This window comes from Echinococcus granulosus, assembly GCF_000524195.1.
Source record: "Echinococcus granulosus chromosome Unknown EG_S00023, whole genome shotgun sequence".
In the NCBI taxonomy this organism is placed as follows: Eukaryota; Metazoa; Platyhelminthes; class Cestoda; order Cyclophyllidea; family Taeniidae; genus Echinococcus; species Echinococcus granulosus.
In genome coordinates, this window is record NW_020170403.1 from 999,439 (window position 1) to 1,019,114 (window position 19,676).

At 44.5% G+C, this 19,676-nt stretch overlaps 2 protein-coding genes across 2 annotated transcripts; one reads left to right on the forward strand and one right to left on the reverse strand. All coding sequences in view use genetic code 11, as the record gives it.

Moving 5' to 3' along the window:
* EGR_04032 (Pentatricopeptide repeat-containing protein 3) lies at positions 1–12,539 on the forward strand (the record flags this gene model as incomplete). The annotated part of the gene is made up of 8 exons (XM_024493281.1): positions 1–7; positions 51–322; positions 3,153–3,485; positions 7,036–7,194; positions 7,733–7,825; positions 8,682–10,095; positions 10,627–11,038; positions 12,287–12,539. The coding sequence occupies 8 exons, from the start codon at positions 1–3 to the stop codon at positions 12,537–12,539; spliced, it is 2,943 nt and encodes a 980-aa protein (XP_024352380.1).
* A 2,314-nt stretch (positions 12,540–14,853) lies between these two features.
* Positions 14,854–15,638, reverse strand: EGR_04033 (Upstream activation factor subunit spp27; the record flags this gene model as incomplete). Its single annotated transcript, XM_024493282.1, has 5 exons — positions 14,854–14,970; positions 15,014–15,186; positions 15,223–15,360; positions 15,402–15,554; positions 15,596–15,638. The coding sequence occupies 5 exons, from the start codon at positions 15,636–15,638 to the stop codon at positions 14,854–14,856; spliced, it is 624 nt and encodes a 207-aa protein (XP_024352381.1).
* Between the last annotated feature and the right edge of the window lie 4,038 nt (positions 15,639–19,676).

Genomic DNA, 19,676 nt, shown 5'->3' on the forward strand with positions numbered 1-19,676 from the left:
ATGTACAGTCGGTGTCTGGAGTTGCAACGTCAATGTCTACCTTCTTGCAGATCGCAAATCGGCGCCGAGCCAGCGGCGCACCTCCCCCATAGGGCTTCGAAGCCTGCGTTCGCGCGGTTCACCCATTCTAGCGACCACCGCCACCAACACCATTCCTTCCTCTTCTACCCGTAACCGAAACACCAAAGCTACTACCTCCGTCAAGTCGTTGCGTCAGTCTCTTCCACGGCATCGTACACTCTCCTCCACGACCTTGTCGGCGAGGTCCCAACGACGCTTTAACCGCGCTTCTGTCACTTCAATGATCCTGCGCAGTGCTCGGGTTTGAAGACGTCTACATATCCCCCCATAGTCTTCAAATTTCAGCATTTTTTCCATCCTGCTCTTGCCCTTGTGGTCCCTCTCAACAAACCCTCCCTTTCCCCTCCATATTTCTGTGTTTAGCTCTTTGCCTTGACCATCCCTTCAACTTTATTTGGATGTCTCTCTTGACCTGATCTAACCCCTCCATGTCCTACTCTTTTCCTGCTGTGTGTGCTCCTTTTAAATTAGTCAAAAATGCCAAATGAAGTAGATGTACAAGTGACCACGTCTTTTGTCTGTGGTGTCTGTTTACGTGCTGAGGCACGACTTAAGCGCTTGCTTGAATTTAAGAGTGTAAGTATTTTTCTTTATTCATTGTTTGTCTTTGGTATCGTAGATATGCCTGTTGGTGATCTTCTCACTCACGTCTTAAAGTCAAAATGAAGAAAACCAAGGCATAACACGATTGCGTGGGCTTTTGACCATTCATTTCTGGGGCGTGCAACCTATGTGAGAGGGAGCAAGGTCTTGCTGAGGCATGCCTAGCACCTCTGGGGTCCGGGACTCAACAACCGTCTGCAGTGTGCAGACGTAGACTACTGCATTGATCCGATCGTCCTTTGTATTTTTTGGCACTGGAAGTTTGATTGCGCAGTTTCTGCTGCTTAGTTTGAGAGTTTTGGTATTTATGCCTCCAATTGGTTTGGTCCAATTCGATTCCATTTCATACTTCCTTTTACTTTAAAGATTCGCATGACTCGTAGCTTATTTTTCTGACCAATTAGGCCAGTTGTCCGCCTAATTCGTTTTGATGAGTTATCTGCTCCAGACTGACTTGTTGTCTTCCCTTAATTAGTCCGTTACAAAAGACTTTTTCACCTGAATATCGGGTCTTCTATTTAAATGGTTTGTTTTGAACCCATCTGGTTGAACCTCTTCGCTGAGTACGTAGACCTACCCTATTCATCGTGTGAGGTTTCATGTTCGGAGAGCTAATTCCTTCTTATGTTGTTTGGACGAGTGTCTGCTTTTTGGCTGGACTGTTTTCGTCGCAATTAAGTACACAGACGTCTCCTCACTTAGTTTTGGTTTCACTAGGCATCTTTAGCTTGTTTCATGCTTGAATAGATGTCACGATTTGGGTGCAGTCGACTTTTACCCGCCTTTTTCCTGCCGTATTAATTGAAGAGGATATGAAGCATTTTATTTATCCCCTCATGGAGATAGGAGGGAGGTGATATAATGTACTTGCGCCGCAGAAAGAGGGTTCCTGATTTGCCTGGTGGCGGTATGTCTCACGGGCTTTGGATGGGGCTCATCTATCACCTTACCTGTTAGGTGGGCTGCATTGCAGCATGATTCGGCGGAGGCGATCTGCATGCCCGTCATAGTTCGTAAGATCACTTTCTGAAAAAAAAGGCCCATATTTTTTCTGATATTCGCCTACTTTGGCACCACCCAGAAGTTTATTGCCACTTCGTCATGTGTTATTTGCTGTTCCCTCATTTCATTATTGACCACGGAATAGGTAAGCCCTTCTGTTATGGATCCTCACGTTTTCCGCTCTTCACAGCAGAATAATAGTCTCTTCTGTTTAGCATAATCCGGGAAATAACAGATTAATCCTGTAGCCTTTGGGTTACTTTACGAGACGAATTTAAAACCGCTAGAAGTCTAAAAAACTTGACAGCTGTAACATAAAATGACTGCTTATCTGCGAATCGAAGTAGCTAAGCTTGGTACTTAACTACGATCACTCCCTTTAATTCTAAACCAACGGATCGACTCCTCTTTATGTGATGGTCGTGTAAGTGCCTTTATGTGGTGTTGCATGGGATGCGCACTCATGAAGTTACGGAATCGGTTAGACTTGGTGGTTTATCTCACCCTTTTCGTGGGTTTCATTCACTGACAAGACGTCGGGCTTGGCTGACTGATGGGTTCGTATGTGTTTTGAGGCACCAAGGGGATCCAAGGGCTGATGGTCCTCCACTGTAAATTTCCCAACGTTGTTTAATGTGTTTAGTGAAATCGGTTAGGGTTGTGCTCCTGCGGTATCAGAGTGAATTTAATGTGTTTCCTAGGCCTCACAACCCATAACTTGATTGAGGTCGGGGATTGTTCCAAAACGTTTTCTTTCAGTAGAAACTGAGTGGAAGCTACCCGCGACGCCACAATGAAAGCGGAAGAGGGATTTTGGTCTAGTTTGCTCTCGAGATGGGAATATCGCATACTTGAATTGTGCTTTTACTTATCGTGGTAGGCAGGTCAGCGTTTACACTACTCCTTGAAATGCTCTATTCATGTCCTTACGGGTCACTGTTGTGGGTCAATTTCGAAGTTAACTCGAGGTGCCTACTCATCTCGAATGTCTATTGCTCATAGTGTTCTGGTGATGCAAAGTTCTTGCTTTCAACGAGAGATTATTTTTTCTTCTTTGGCCCCAACCAACTAGACAAAACAACTGAACTAACAATCACTTCTCTTTTTGCTTACATTGAAGGATCCGATCGTGTGATAATTTGAAGATTGCATAGGAGTTAAAAGGTGGGAATCCGTCATTATCTCGTGATGGGTGGGTTTTCCGAGTTAAAAGCATTGAGGTAACGGGCTTGACTGACAGTTTGAAAGGCCTGTTCTGTTAGAAAATGAAACCTTAATGAGTTGAGAGTACCCCTTTCATATTTACTAGTTTCACTGCCACAATTTATGACCAGTGGCAGAAGACGGTTTAACGTTCTGCCTCGACGCATGGCTTACGCTTTTTGACTAATGGATAAGGACCGGAATCTCCTTCCTCACCTTCTTTCCCATTTAAGACCTTGTTTTACGCGCTCTTTCTCTATTAGGTGCTGCCACGAGTCAAGACCCTCGCTCTTCTCACATTTCGTACCACAGCGTCGGTAGCAGAGACGCCAAGGACTGTACAATCAGTGGCGGTGGAGACGGTCGCCCCACCGCGTCGGCGCCATCGAGATGCGGTGTCGGTGCTGCGCGCGCTGGCAAGCTGTGTTACTCCCCACCTCGGTCTGCCCGCCTACGGCTGTGCCCTCGAGCCTTGGCTCGGTGCCCCTGGCCTGCGCCAACGATCAAATCGCTTGGCCCTCTCCGCGGGGCGCAATGCCGCCCGCCATGTGGCTCGCAGATACCTTGCTAATGATCTTACGGCTTTAGCCACGGAGGTGGGTTACTGTGTTCTGTGTCGATGGGTGAGCCGAGGACGTGTAAGGGGTGAATTGCGGTTGCCTTTTACTTCAGCCTTTCACTAAGCATTTGGTTGCTTTTTGTATGTCTGGGATGAATGTCCTGTACAAGCATAAGGTCCTCTTCTCTATTCCTCGTTTTGGTTCTGGTCTGTGCGATAATACTTCTACTTAGTTGTACTGAGGACTCGACTGGGGATGTACTAAAATAGGGATTTCAGGACTCTTTTATCGAGACAGAAGTGTACTTTCACCTCACTGTATTTCATACTTTTCCGAATGCTAAATTTTGCGTTGTTATAAGCTTTTCACACAACTGTGTGGAAGGAAGAATTGGGGTTCCGGTTAATTCTGGATTTTGGTTTCCATTTAGTACGTCAACGGATCTTTTCCATTTTCTTTGCATTTCTGTAACCTCTTCTAGATTATTGATTCTGTCTTGCTTGTTAATGCTTCTACCCGGTTTTGTTGGTGGCTTAAGCAGGAATGCGGTTAAGTCAGTGCGCTCTCATTTCATCGAGTGTCTATTCTGAGTATAATGGGTGTTGGGTGGCAAGCCTTCCAAATTTTGAGGCTCTTTTACTGCAATGGGGCTACTTCTCCACTTGTATCTCCCTGTATCTTCACTGAATATCTAGCGCTGTGTGGTGGGATGGACACTGACCAAACTTTGTACTTTTGTTTATTCCCATTCAGTTATCCGGTTCCATCTTTAGCGCTAAGTACAACCGTTTGAAATGTAAGTTTACATTTTCATCTCATTTGCACTTTACTGAAGTCGAACCAGAGGTGCTTTCGTTGTTTTTCGTGGTTGAATCTACTGCAGCCATTTGAATGTTGGAGCGCTATGCCTGTGGTACATTAGCATAATTTTTTCCTGACTCATAAGAGATTTTGGACGGTAGAACTCGATACATATGGCAACAAATTTGTACTCTCAGGGGGCATCTCCTATCCACAATATCAAGCGTATGGCAAAACAATCATTTGTCATTTAGAAGTGGTCTTATACTTAGACAAGGCTGTGTATTGCTTTTTTTCTTGCTCTCGGCTTTTCCGATGCAAGCACAAAATCGCTAAATCTCTAAACTTCCGCCTATTCGAGCATTTACTTACCTCCAGTTTCGTAAGAATTACGTTTAAAGGTCAGGCCTAGGAAGGATGGTCAGCAACCAAAACCGCTTAAACTTGCCGAACATTTAGTGCTCAGTAGGGTCCTACCGGTTGGTGATTCATGCTTACTTTCAACCATACCCAAATTCAGTGAACATCCAGAACGAAATAGCATCGTACTTTATATGCTCGACACGCGTAAGCAAGGAAAAGGAACACGCCTACTTGTAGTCCCCCGGGTCATCTCTGCGGGTTTAATGAGGCATGCCAGTGGGGAAGTAGATTTCTATTATTGCCCGGCAATGATAGACAACGACGTGGAGATGGAGTGGACCTCGTTGCTCTTCATGGTCACTTCCGACTCACCTGAATAAGCCTTCCTGTGGATTTTAATCGGTCTTGAGGCAGTAACGACGGTGCGTGCAGTGATTAGGTTTCCTGAGTATCGCGTCCTCTGCAAGGCGAACTGTATCATACGAAGACTGGTTCAGGAGGTGTCAACCGGCTTTCGTGGTAGCACTCTTTCAAAAGTCGTTTAGGGGAAATGTCATGTTCTTAGAGTTCAATGGTTCTCTAAGGTTATCGAAACGGGTGAAGACTGGGGAGTCCGTAGTTAACATATCATATTGCATTCTTCCAATCTTATGGAAGACATATTTTAACATCTCATCAAACATTGCATTCCTAATTTGATCTGCTGATAAGTTGGTCTGCACGTTTATCGCGTGCATGGTTATTTTTCTCAGAAGAAAAAGATTTTGACATTTCAGGTGTGTCATTTTGTAGGTGTCTCTGTCAAATTCTCAACCCTTCCTCCTCAATGTCAATATCGCGTCAAGTACTACCAATCCACATAAACAAAGTGTCGGCTTCGGTTTTGCTTACTCCTTAAAAAAAAGTTGGGAGAGTACGTGAGCGGTGGGTGATGGTGTTTGCGATTCACAGAGGGTAATCCAATGACTGTGAGACTTTGATGTCTTTTTTTTCGAGAAATCTCAACCACCCTAACGATTTTCCATGTGACAGTCTGATTTGACGAAAAGGACTGCGTGTTTTGACAGCAAGTGTTGAAAAGGTCGTTTCTTCCCTGGTAGTTTCTCATTCCGTTCCTATGTTGGGACCCACCCAAACATTCACTTTTTGAACCTTTTTTGTTGGAACTACACCTCAAGTCTGTCGCTCTCGTTGGTATGTTACCTGTAGCTTATATGAGAATTAAAAAACACCTAAAGTAATGGGGCTTCAACGTAATGTACGCGATGATTGATTACCTCGTGAAGGAATCCTTCAATAAGCAGCTTTATGATGCGTTGATTGAAGAGGTAAAAGCAGTTTGGAGTAGGATTAACAAGGCTCCATCGCAGTAATCACAAGAATGTCACAGAGCTGGTGCGAAATCTCCAGCGGGCTGTACCACTTGATAAAGTATAACATTCTGTATTTGATGGTTTAGATACAAAAAGTAAGTTTGAGTTCTCTGATACATCATCCTCTCCCCTTTATGCTCTCATTGTAGTCTAAAAACACTCTTCTTCACAGTTCAAACCTTCTTGTATCTTGGCTGAATTTACAAAACACGTTCAAATCAAACCGGAACTTTGACGTTTACCTGGGAAAAGTGTGTATTTCAAGGAGTGTGAACTCCATTTATTTTTCCCCTCTGTTTGCTGCATTTCCAGCCATATGTTCTCATGCATCAAAGGTAGTTTCTGCGCGGGACAATCTGTTGGTGGGAAAAAACCATCCCAAGATAGCCTATCCCTTGCGTTATGATACACGCAGTACGTTGATTGGTTATGCCCCGATCAGACTCTTCACACGCTGGCTGAATGTTCAAAGAAATGCCTCCCATGGTACCACCACCACCATTAGACTCGTCACTAATGTACAGAGGTGCTCACAGGCGTCTTTGAAAGGCTTGGATCATTCAGACATCTTACCACCAATTTGATGAGTGTTCTATCACCTTATTGCAGCGTGTTTGAGGTTCTCTGTAAATATTGCTATTCAAGACGGGAGATAAGAGCTTCATCACCACGTGGCACTTAGTGCAGACACATACCATCACCGCGACCTGTCGCTTGGATTAACGGTATCCGAATTGGTTACCAGTAATATGAAACCCGGCGCCCACTACGGAGTGTAGTGCCACCACAAAAATGCCTCTGAAGTTAAAACACCATGTTTGACCCAAAGCCGCAGCATGGAATTCCAGTTCAACAAGAATTGTTATTCAAAGGCGTGAATTTGAATTGGTAGGAACAAGTCTCTGTCGCCGAGTTTTACTGTGTTTTGCAAAATTCTAAACGCAGAACTAGCTTGCCGCTGTCCATTGGCTTCGTCGTAATGACGCATTTCTTTTCTAAAATAGCCCCTCCTTACAAAAGTTGTTTAGACGCTTGTGACTTGTTATTAGACACCGCGAATAGACTGTCTCATGCCGCTGCAGACGGGTGAGTCGATTCGCAAAGAACTTGCGGAGGGTGCCATCTCCCAACAGGAGGCGATGGAGCGTCTCCTCCTCCTCCTTGCTCCCAAGGACGCCTGGGAGCTCTACAAAGATGCTGGGAATACGGTGAGCTTAGCGGTGTTTCTGTAGTCAGGAAGTGTGCTAGTATCTACCATCAAAGAAACGAGGTCGTGACCTGTTTTAGTACTGTTGCATCCTTGCAATTTATGAGAAAGAGGGAGAAGGGTTGGTGTGATAAAAACGTAGATTTGTATTACATTCCCCATTCTAGCTTGTATCGGACCATGGACGATTTTCCAACCCACAGTCAACTTGTTTCTTTTACACCTTTAATCGGTATCCTTTTGACTTCACCTCGTGGTTTTCGTTTTTCTTTTAATTTCTTGTGGTTAGGATGGCAGTTGGCCAGGCAGGGGGGGGGGGGAGGGGCGCTCCGGTTGTCACTCAGTCATTGTGAAACTTGAAGGTTCAGTCATTAATGCTTTTATGCTGAAGTATCCTCTGATGGAAATGAATTTGTGCTTTTAATAAGCCTTCCGTTCACATTGGGAGTTTGTACTTGAGGTTCCCGTTATCTAGTAAAATTCTCTGCGCATTGCAAAAAGTGGCTCCTTTCAAGGGCATCCTCTATTTCACATGCCAGGAGAGGGGTAATGAACACCCCGAGCTTAGGCCGACAGCGTCAGGTAAATGCGGAGAGGCAGCATCTCTCCTCCTCCCCCTTGTATTAGCTCAGGTAAACTTTTCGGTGGTGTTTATTAGGACATTCTCTCAAATGTTTGGCTACCTACATCTGCCTCCAAGGTTTTTCTTGCATTCATTTGAGCTGTATTGCATTGGGTAGATTGATCCCCATCACAGTTGCTGTTTAGTCTGCAGTACGCCAACAGTTCCACCTCCGGTGCACCACACAAACATAATTACCGAGGCATAAAGTTGTGCCTCAGAGGTGTGGGTCAGGGAATGAATCATTTGGGCCTGGCAAATGGTCCGTTTCTTAGCTTAGCTTAGCGTTGCAATGCAAAAGTCATGTCTTATCATAATAAGGCCGGCAAACAAAGTGCGTGCAAAAAGTGCAGAACAAAATGATGGTCTCTGAAGTCTTTTGCCATCGATTTGATGTCTGTGAACGGCGGGTCACCTGCTTAACATCCATTGCGATCATTCTACTTGTGTAAGTGTAAACGAATCGTTCCATCACTCGCGTAAAAGTTAGCCGGAAGTTTTGACACATTTGTCTAGATCTATTTTAATGTGATCCTCTAAGAATCATGTTTTATCTATTTTTGGGTGATTCCTTGCCAAAATCAAACTGTTGGAACTACTGTGCCACGGTTTGTGGGGTAGAGAACCTCTAACTCCATATCTCCAACTCAACTGACATTTTATGATTGGATTATACGAAATAATAGGATAATGCCCAGGTTTTTTTTCTTCAAATTGAACATGCGAGTGCTGATGTCGTTGTTAAATCCTCACCCATAAATCGTCATCGACGTGAATACACCCCTGACCTGAACTAACCCAAACTGACCTTAACTTGACCTCTATAACAAAAGGTCTAAGCAAAGCCCTCTGATTTGTGCATTTAGAAGTGGGACGCGAATACGCTTCATCGACTCCTTGATTTGCAATGCGCCACGAACAGCGGTCTGGGGGGTCCTGACTTCTTCGAAAATCTCCCTTTTACTGATCGTGGATCTCTCCCTGAGCCGGAGGAACTGTTCTACGCGGCGGAGAATCGCGTGTTGGAAGCTCAGAGAGTTTCCAAAATTTCGGAAACTCCTATCGCCAGTTTGGAAGAATTGGAAACCGAAGAGGAGGTTGAAAATGGGGAAGAGCCGGAAAAAGATGATTTGCAAAAGACGAAATTCGACGCAGAAGAGGTGTCATCAGCTGAACCTTCTTCTTGGCACAAAGGCTGTCCGGCTGAACAGCTCTGGGCGGCTCACAGCAACGTTCTTCGCTCTTCTGCCGCCTATGCGGCCATGATCCGCGGCGCGGCTCGTTTTGGTGCGGCTGACAGGGCCTGGGAATTAGCTGAAGAAGCTGTTGCCGCGTCCCACAAACTTCCTCTTCCCGTGTACAATGACCTCCTACGCTGCGCGCATGAATGCTCCAACAGTGATGATGTGTGGCTCCGTCTCTGCCAAGGTTTTGAACTTCTTCGGAAAGCAAAGTTACCTCCCAACGCCACTACTTTCACGTTCGCCCTTTTTTCTCTCTACAAGAGTAATACCAATGCATTAAGAGGCGGTAAATCTCTGGACTATGTAGACAAGGCGCTTGGACTACTATGTGAGGCTCGTCGTCTAGGTATTCAACCCACTCTGGGTCTCTACGCCAACCTCCTTCGTACCGTGCTCACATCACGCCTTGCACAATCCGGAAGAGGCTACCGCCTGACTGAACTGCTGGCAGACGTCCTAGCCGATCTTGAGACCCGCTGTTGGGAGGAGATAAGTCGAGCGGACATCTTTGCTAGCACAGAAGACTACGATTTTGTCAACACTGCCATGACCTGTGCCAGTGTGGACTCTTCGTCTGCTTCCTCCCTCCAGTTGGTTCAACGAGTCTATGACCTTCTACATACTCGGTGTGGTGATCGACGCTTCCTACTGCGAAATAGTTTGGAGGAAAGGAACTTCTACTCGCGATACCTCTTGACGAAGTTATTACATGGAGGTGGTGAGGTCAATGAGTTACGTGATCTTTACCGCCACCACCGACAGATTTTTCACGCCGATCAGGGCGTCTACAAGGCACTCATTCGTCGATTGAAGAGTGTGACAGCGAGATGGGAGGAGACGTTTGAAAGGCTAAAACAAGGCGGGGCGGAAGCAAAGGAAGTTGATAGGGAGACGCTAGAGGCTTTTGAGGCCTCGGCTTCACTGGCCTATGAGGTGCTGGGAGAGATGATTTTTGATTTTGTGGCGATCACTACGAAACTGCCGCGACGACTGCCTGTGCACATCTCCGACAGTCTAATGGCATTCTCTTTTGTCGGTATGAGCCATTGCTTTGGCGTGGTTATTATTGCGAGCGAATGTTTGATGCCGTTGAACCATCTTATAGGGTAAAGCGGTCGACTCTTTTAATGTATTGTTATTCTCATACTCGCGTTCCCCCAGATCATGATATTTCTCATCCTGTGCTACGCTTTACCAGAGAATAGATATTTCCAACACTCATGTCGTTGTTGTGGTCGACTGGCCGCCCCCTAGTGCTAAAACACCGAACCACGGTGCCCAGTATCCTGGAACGTTGTTTTTGCCTCTTCGATATAATATGCGTATGGCCTTCGCAGCTATCCTCGCGCCAAGGCAATAACTCTTGTACTGGATCACAAGGCTGTCTGGCTTGCCTGACAAGGGGGGATAATTGACACCCCTTTTCTCGTCTTTAGCGTTCCGAGCGCCAATGCATTTCGTGAAGAATTTGTGGGGACATCGCGTACTAGGATTTCAAAATGATGCAAATCGTTCTTGGCGTGTGTACTAAAGTTATCGTCAGCAGCGTTTTTTTTTATCCTAACAGATCCCTGGTGTGAAGTGCGCTTGTCCCCCTTGCATAGCCGTCCCGCGCTGCGAGCTATTCCCGAGGCGGGCAGTCGGGCTGCGCACCGGGCAGCGGCAGTATTCATGGAACTATTGCGTTGCGAGGAGGCGCGTATTGCTGCTACCACCTCGACCATTTTCATCGCTCCTCTCTCCACCGCCGAGCTTACTGCTCTGGTTCGCATGGCCCTCCATCCTACTGCCTTCAACACTGGGACAGATGGGCAACTAACTGTGGCACAGAGGGAGGAAAACGAACGTGCTCTTGCATGCGCTACCGATTTGCTGATGATCTCTCGTGGACCTGTGGCTAACTCTGCAGTGCGTGTCTCTGATGTGGCTGCGGTAGAGGTGCTGTGCGCATGCTGGCGCACTGATCCCGAAGTGATGACGTGAGTTTTGTGATTAAAAATTACTTTTACTTATACTGTTATAAGTAGATGATGGCCCCTCTGTTCAGAAACATGCATTTGGAATTGCAACTTTGCTAGTTTCTGTTGTTGATACAATTTCTCGGGAAGGTTTTTCGATTTGTCGGTTTAAATATGAACTTCTTCATACCAAATGGCTATGCCTGCCCGTTTTTTGGTTGCTATCGGTGTCACATCATTTTCATCATTCAAGTATCATGCAGTATCCAAGTTATGGCCGAGGACTGTGCAAGGCATATAAATCCGGGAACGGGTTCGTTATCGACACAGAGAGGAAGTGAGAGACTAGTGGCGGCGTGGTGATTGATTGACGAGAGCCTACAAAGACTTGCGTAGTCAGATATGGCACCAAAACCAAAACGATTCTATTGCACAGCTCTCATCATATTCTTGGGCCTTACCAGGCGCAAGGCGTGATCACTTCTAATTTTGCTATCACGCGCCTTCAGCTGAATTAGAATTAGCCAAAAGATGGAAATGAGGTGGTGCAATAAATTGGCTTTACAGTGACAAAACTCTTTCCCTTTGTGGTTGTATATTTCGATAATATGGTTAAGGTTAAAGGGTGGGGTTACTTGGAAAGCGACGCCTAAGGCTACGAAGCGTTTTGTGGCGAACTCACTCCATATGCTAATTTATCTTATCGTACATTCTGCATGAAATCAATACGAATCCGTAAAGCACACAATATAAAGGGGTTTTTTACGGAACTAAGTTTCATTACAAACACTCCTTTGCACTTTATTGCCTCTCAAGTTCCATAAGCAGTTCTCTTCTTTCCATTTTATTGACCTCAGTGAAAACCAGGAAACATTGGGCCTACAGGTCCTGGTCATGATCTTTCCCTTCTTTTGACGACTTCGTTTGTTCAAACCTGGTTCTCTCAAATGGTGACAATACGGCTTTTATAATTTTTCAACCGTGGGTCTATGTAGACAGCCATACATAAAAGATGCTTTTCTTGCGTGACATTTCGGGCCAATTTTTGGTTACTGAATTTGGAATTTTTTTCCAGAGTGATCTTACCAACTTTCTCACCATCGTAGTGCATTCGTTATCACCGAAGACGGCATAAAATATTCGAGAAAGAGTTTCATTACAAGCGTAAGTAAGGACTAGGAAGCGGACAAGGCTCTTATTGTCGGTCTGGACACTGACTCATGGAGACTGGAGACAGCCACTTGGGAAAGAATTACTTTTACCCTTCAGCGAGCGTATATGGAATCTGTTGGAGTACCTGGCCGGACTGAAGCACGTCAGTGAACAATGCGTTCAGCACGTTTTCGTAAAGGACGGTTCTTTCGGGCGTCTTCTTGACGCTGCTGAAGCCTCCTTGACCCCCGAGACGTCCACAAACAGTTGCAGTGCGGAGGCCTCGCCGTCCCCTCTGCGTCTTCAAGTGGTTACCGCAATTAGACGCAAATTTCAAGATCACGATCCACCCTCTGTGTCTAGTGGATAAACTATGCCAAATTATTCTCCTGCAGCCTGTGTATTTTTACCCTGCCAAAATGTACAATTTTGTAAGCTTCTAACGAATTTGGTATCGCTTTGGGTTGCCAATCTAATCCTGTCTACTTCGGAGTTAAATATCCGGTTGTTTGCATTTTTTTGCATTTTTGCATCAATGTGGGGGTAAACAAGCACCAAAACTTTCTGTCAGTAATGGCTGAAGCTGTCTTGGTCACAAACTTCGTAAGTGTGGACTGTAAGTTGGGTTCCCTTTTTAGCGATTCTAGATAGCCTGCCCTCAGTATTAGAGGGCGTGCTTCATACACCTCCTGTGACCTCAACTGTCAGGTTATCAACAAATTGCCAGGTTCATTTGGGATTTTCGGCAAGTCTTTCAATTCTTTAGAAACCTACAAAAGTTCTACTTTGAGGGACTTTTTCGGCCAAACAGTAAACAGAGTTCATTAATTCATTTAAGGTAAATTTTACTTGGTCTATACGACGTGCCGAGGTCCGTTCTGGTGGGGAATTCGCCACCATCTACCTCCTACTTTTATCTCGCACGCATGTGTGATGCCTTGGTATTTGTTTTGGTGCAAGTTCCAACTGCATGGGCTCCTTGGCCCCCTCGCAGTGTGCTTCCGTTTCGGGAGCCTGGTCAGAAAGCCCTGCCTCTAGTCTTTCCGCCGTTCTGTGCGCTAATTACAAATCGCCTGCAGTGGTATGACTTATTGCCATCCACTGGAAGGCTCTGGGTGCCATGTGTGGGCATAGCTCCTTCGACCTTCAGAAGCGCTATTGATTTGGGATCATGATTTATCCCCCATAGTTTCAGTTTCGGTGTTTTCAAGACAGAAGCGACTTTGAAAATAAATGGAGCCTGCAGGTGTTGGTCTACAAAATGAAAATTGGGGCGGTTATCTCGGGATAGCATTGGCTGGGATTCGATGTGCGGACAGCAATGGAGCAAATTCGAGCTTCATCAGCACTTACTTCTTTGACTCAATGCTTTTTTTGACCTCACATGGAATGATTGTACTTGTTCACACCGAGTGAGAAGGAAGATTGCCTTAGGCGTCTCTGATTACTTTGTGGCATCTCGAGTGTGCCGTGAAGTTGTTACAAGCTGTACCAGTATGCGAGGAGACGGATTGCTGCCGGACAGAGAGAGGCCGAGATAGAAGGATATTTTATGGGGGCTAGAGAAATCGCTTTCGTGGATGCAGAAATAAGTAGGGTAGTTGCCGTTCTTTTGCAGCTTAAAATAAGTTCCGGACTTATGCAAAAAGTAGCGAGATCTTTCAAACTAACACACGATAGTCGCAATTTGCCTTTCAAGAGTGACAAAGCTGGCGAATGATGAGTCACACAAAATTTTCTAGGAAGATAAGCCAATCCGATTTGACATGCTTTAAATGTCAGACTTTTTCTACAAAATTTTAGCCCTGATCGACTTCCTCTTCCCTACTGTTGGGGGCTCGGATATATTCTGTTCGATATTTTCCAATTCCCCAGTCTAAATGACCGATTTGTAGTGCAGACCATCAGCACAAAAGTGCTATGATGTATCACTTTTCGGGAAAAAAAAAGAAAAGTAACCACCTGGAAATTTAATTTACCCCATAACTCCTTTCAGCTGGCTACACGTTAGTTCTGCTAACTCACCCACCATCATGGTGCTTGGACCGTCTGTGACGCTACGGAAAGTATGTACGAGCCCGCCCGATTAGGAAAGAGGAAACCCCGAGGGAAGTAGCATCGCCAAACCGTTCAGATATAACCTGACTAATCTATGTAGGTGACCTTCGGCTGACCGTAGGTTCTACTTTTAATATTGTTAATAGTCAAACTTAATGTGTGAGGTTAAAATCACGGACTGTATAGACTGTCTGAAATTTCGCATTAGTAGTAGGCGAACACCGAATGAACGCAATCAAGCTTCAAAATAGGCACTGAATTAGCCGAAAAAAGTTCACATTCTCCAATGGCGAAATGACAACACTAAGTGCTACCTACGTGGATTATTCACAGGCACAAAGATCCCAAACTCCTCCTTGGGATTGGAAAGTCCCATCGCCTCAACGAAGAGCTCCGTTCCCCAATGAGACGGAATAACTTCACGTTTCACCGGATGACAGCCACAGCGAAGACACGAGATAAGCCACGGGCGAGCACGGGTATGAGGGACCCGATTGCAAATTAGGGAAGAAACCGCCCCAAATTCCTTCAAATGCTGCACTAAAAAATCTAGGCTAATCAACCACCAGCAAAAAAAAACAAATTACATGAAGACGCACAAAAAATTTATTAATGCAATAAAAATCTTATTTAACAATGTGTTGGTTCAACAACTTCGATATGCCAAACATCTTAAACCGACTCTTCCCGAACAGTTTCTTCCAGCTCTCGTCGCAGATGACGAATTGCTTATTTTCGGGATCCTAAAGAATAATGAGATAAGACAGCTTTTCATAAAAAGCGTACGAAAAGTTGTTTTTCTCTAGCCTCCTGCCAGAACCGCTTCACAAGCTCGGCCCTAGAGAGAGCGGTTTCACCAAGGTGCGCGGCCAGTTCATCAGAAAGTGTGACAGGTTTTGTAAAACCACCACCGCCACCTTTACCACCACTTTTAGATGTACGTTCCTGCTTCGGCTTCGCTGGAAAGAGTATATGATGGAGAAATCAGTACATACGAGCAGCTTTGCGGCGTCTCATCCCATTTTCCTCAGCATGGACGGCACGAGCATATTTGTCATCAGAGGTTTTCCGGCGCTTAGGAGAAACTGATCCATCAAGAGAGCTTTCACTTTCGTTACCAGATTCAGACCCACCTATCAATTAATTGCGAGAGTAATGGAATTACTAATAGAACCAGTTGATTTGCCCTCACGAGACTCCAAAACCTTCATTATCATCTTATCAATGCTAGCCTTTCGGTCAAACAGATCAATGTTGAACCGGTCTTCTAGAGTCTTCCGGACCGTTTTGGCAGTAACAACAGATAAGTCGGCATCCTTAAGGATTTCTGCAAATAAAAAGTACAAAATATTTGGGAAGAAAGCATACCCTTTATGGCGGCGTTTAGTTGACCATCGGTTGGCTCTGCCATTTTAAGAGCGTCACCTATCAGGGCGTATAATTAAACAAGGAATATATTCACGTTTGGTTTAAAGGCCTAAAGACTGTAAACTTTGCAATTTACACGATTAATGCACTTTGCTTATAATCTTTTGACAAAATGGTTGTTTTACTGCTCCAGGTTCGTTACTATTTCACTGGAATACATTTACAGTAACGACTTACTATCTCACTGAAGCATACGATGGGTACCAACATTCCCACTGAAAAGTTTCATTTAATTTTTTTGAAATTTACTCGCACAAGTTGCAATACTAAGTGCTAATTTATTAAATAGTTTAAACCAACCCAAATGGACTCTTCCCAAGTTTACGATAACATCCTGGTTTATTTTAGAGAAACAAGAAATTATCATTGAGAATCTGATACCCATTTTCCATTCGCCGTTATTTACAGCGTCTGAATCAATCCTTTTCTCTAGTTAATATCTCTGTCAGTTGTTTTGATATCATAATTTAATTGCTTGATTTGGCTGCCTGTGTGAATGAGTCGAGCATATAACGTGGTTTCGAAGGCTTTTTTGTCTTTGACCATGAGGCTTAACTAACTCATATCTAAGAGTTGCACTCCAATGCGTTTCTGTAGCGTATCAAATCTTCCTAGAAGTCGTGAGAAGACACGTAGTAGTCAATAAAACTACCCAAGTCTCAACCTTCAATGGATGGACGCTTGGAAGTACCTTGTAATGCAATCGCAACTCTTTTTGCACAGAGCTTAACGAAGCACATTAAATAAGCATAATGGTCTGTGTTAGAAAAGCTATTTTAGAAACTCCTAGCAAATGCCTAACAATCCTTCACTGAGTCGTTTTCCAGTATCGCCAATTTTTAAGTACTCCTATAATTTCCTCACTAGCATATGGTTTTATCGTTCATATATTAGAGAAACGTCTTCTTGTTTTTTTTTATTATTAGTGTTTTAGTTCCCCCAGAAACACGGTAATCGCTAGTTTTGCTTAATTTGCTTGGCCATTTTCATGACTGTTATTAGGCTTGCTGATTTGAAAGCTGCCAAGCGTTGGTGTAGCGTCCCTTGTCTTACCCGAAGTCACTGTAAGCCAAATTAGCATGGCAGTACATGTATTGACAACATCCATTTGAGCACCATGGATGGTACTCACGTTGATTCCCCTTTTATTTTAGCCATGAAGCGCAAGGAATCGTGAGGTAGGACACGCTTGGCACAAGGAACTTGCACTATAGGAGGAATGCTACAGATCGGTTTTAGCATTGTTGAATATCTTTTCCTCTGAATGACGAAATTTAACGGAGAACAATTCGTTTGGTAGATTGTGGTGGAGACTGGGCGAGTTTCTTGGAAATCTGTGATGAGAACAAATGCTGTTATTTCTCGTCTAAGACGTTAATCATTGCACTCGGTATTAAGCCGGATGCATTTGTTTTGAGGACGAATCTAAATTATCGGAACCTAATCGTGTCCGAAATCGAATATTTGCGAGAAATAGGCCCTAAACTGAGCAAATTTTACCCACCCATAGTGGATGACTTTCCTCTTCACGTTTCAGGTTGGTAACCAGTCAAGCAACTCGGAATTGGTCTTACTTGGGAGCAGGTTCGCCTACTGATGAAACCAGCGTGGTGCTCTGAATCTATATTGAGGCCATCTAAGAAAGTCTTCATAGAATACTTGGTTACGATTGCTGTGCAGAGGAACCTAGAGGCCCTGACAATGACCTCAAGGCCACGCCACCGGGGTGAAAGGGCTATTTGTGGAGGCTGAAGCATAATTTTACAACACAGTCTTCATGATCTGTGGTATACTATTCATCGTAAATAATCATTTAATTGCTGTTTACAAAAATGAAGGTGATAATTTACAAGCTCTTTAATCACAGTCGTAGTATCACCTCGGAAGATTGGTTATCATGCCTTGGATGTGCATTGCTTCGGAGTAGAGTCGATCCTTCAGACTGAAGTTGATGCTTTCAAACAGACTAACTAACTGGAAGATCATTGCGCTCTTTTTAAACTCAATCTAGTAGATATTAATTCCTACATAATATTTCTTATCTTTTTATCCGCTGAGTGGTTCATTTGGAGAAGACTGAATATTTAAAAATAAGAGAGCATAACTTTGATTGTGTGTTTAATGCTCGGTTTTGGTATCGGGCCGCTTTAGGTCGCCGCATTTGTACCTCTGCTGGCCAGCATGGCCTCCGGGCAGCGCTAGTGCCCCCAAGCCCTTCCGTGTGTCGACAACACATATTCTGCTCCAATATTATGTCTTCTTTCTTCCTCAGGGGAGTCTGGACGAGCTACAGGGGGAAACCTCAAAATGCCTTTGTGGCTTCTCTCCTATACTGTAAGGTTGAGGTTCTACAATCTGATTGGACCTAATAATCAGTGGTTCAGTGTATTGTGAAACCATCAGGGTTTGGAAACTCACTTAAATTAGTCAAAATTTTTCTTCAAATGTCACAAGACTGGAAGCGCTCTAATCACTACTGGTGTCAGATGCTGGTATTCGCCATTTCAGAAAAAGAAACATTCACTTTTCCCACAAATTTAGCCTCTTTAAACAGATTGGACAGAAATATACAATAGGGGAGTTTTAGCCAAATTTGAACAATAGCGTCAACAAAAATATTATTCACGCTTTTGCAACCCTCCAACTCTCCCCTGAAGTCGGTTAAGCCAAAAGAGCATTGCGGAAGTCACATTTCTGATGTGCAGAAGGGAGGAAGTACAATCCGCGAAGGCTTAAGTGCCCCCTATTCTTTAGAGCATCGTCTCAGGCGTTCCCCAAGGTTAATCTCCCACAACCACGATCACAACGCAGTCGGTGCTGAAACAAAACACCCGCGAATTAACCTAGCAAGTCATCGAATTTGCGTACAACCGAGACAACATTTGACCGCAACGTCACCGAACCCTCTTCACAATTTCGCTGCATCTGGTGCATCGCCCTGTTCGGCAACTGTATTGGGAGAGGAAGAATGCGCCGGCTATCACTCACTTTCACCACTCGTCGCAAGCACATCGACTTAAAACCAGAGTCACTTAATGAAGAATGAAATTTAAAATAGTTTTGCGGTGCCACGTTGTTCCCCCCACTGTACTGCCCAGCCACCCGTCTATCTATCCTGGTTCTGTAAAGCTAGTAGGAAGATAGAGGAGAAACTATATCGTGTTCACTTAATTGATATCTTCCTGCAGGTACCATAAACATCTCCGTAACGGACATTTCCAGATAGTTTACGGCTAATGTCGACCCAATTACTGATAGGATTCTTGCAGAACACGAAACTGAAGCAGTTGATAAAAGACGTAAGTCATCCTTAACCCTTCTGTTAGAGATCTACACAGATTCTCCCATCTGCAGCAGATGCCATTCTTATATCACTTTAAGATTTAGCATCCTTAAATAAAAATTTGGGTGCCTGTCTTTTAGGGTTGGGTTTGCTTTCTGCTGCCACTGATGTGGAGTCTGGAGGACTTCCCTGAAGCCGAAGGAAGGCATAATACTAGTGTAGAATATCTACCATCTACGTATAGAAGGGCTGGGGAGAACTACTGACCCGGTTCGAAGGCCACGCCACTCAGCGAAAGTACAAAAGCGATGCCTTAAGTGCCCGCGAACCAAAACGAAGAGATAAACAAACGGTCAAAGCATTACAGTTAAGTTAATAAAAGAGATGTCGATAACCTTACAAATTTTCGCTTTCACCATTGGTGAGCGCCAATGTTTTATCTTGGAGTTCAAATATGATCAAGGGTTGTATTGAAAGCTCGGCTAAGTCAGCCCATTATAGCGACTAGAAGCTATTTAAGTCATCTATTTTAATTAACCATGGTCACTCCAGGGAAGGAATGAAGTGAAGTGGTACTCGCCCCTGATTTCATTCCTTGTCCACCTTTCGATACCATTTTAATCTTAAGGGAATTCTTCCCCCCTCTCAACAGCCACTCCATGCAGATCACACTTCGTTACAGACTACACGAGTCTACGCCCCTTCTCTGGTGAGCCTTAGTAAAGTCGGCTCTTCTTT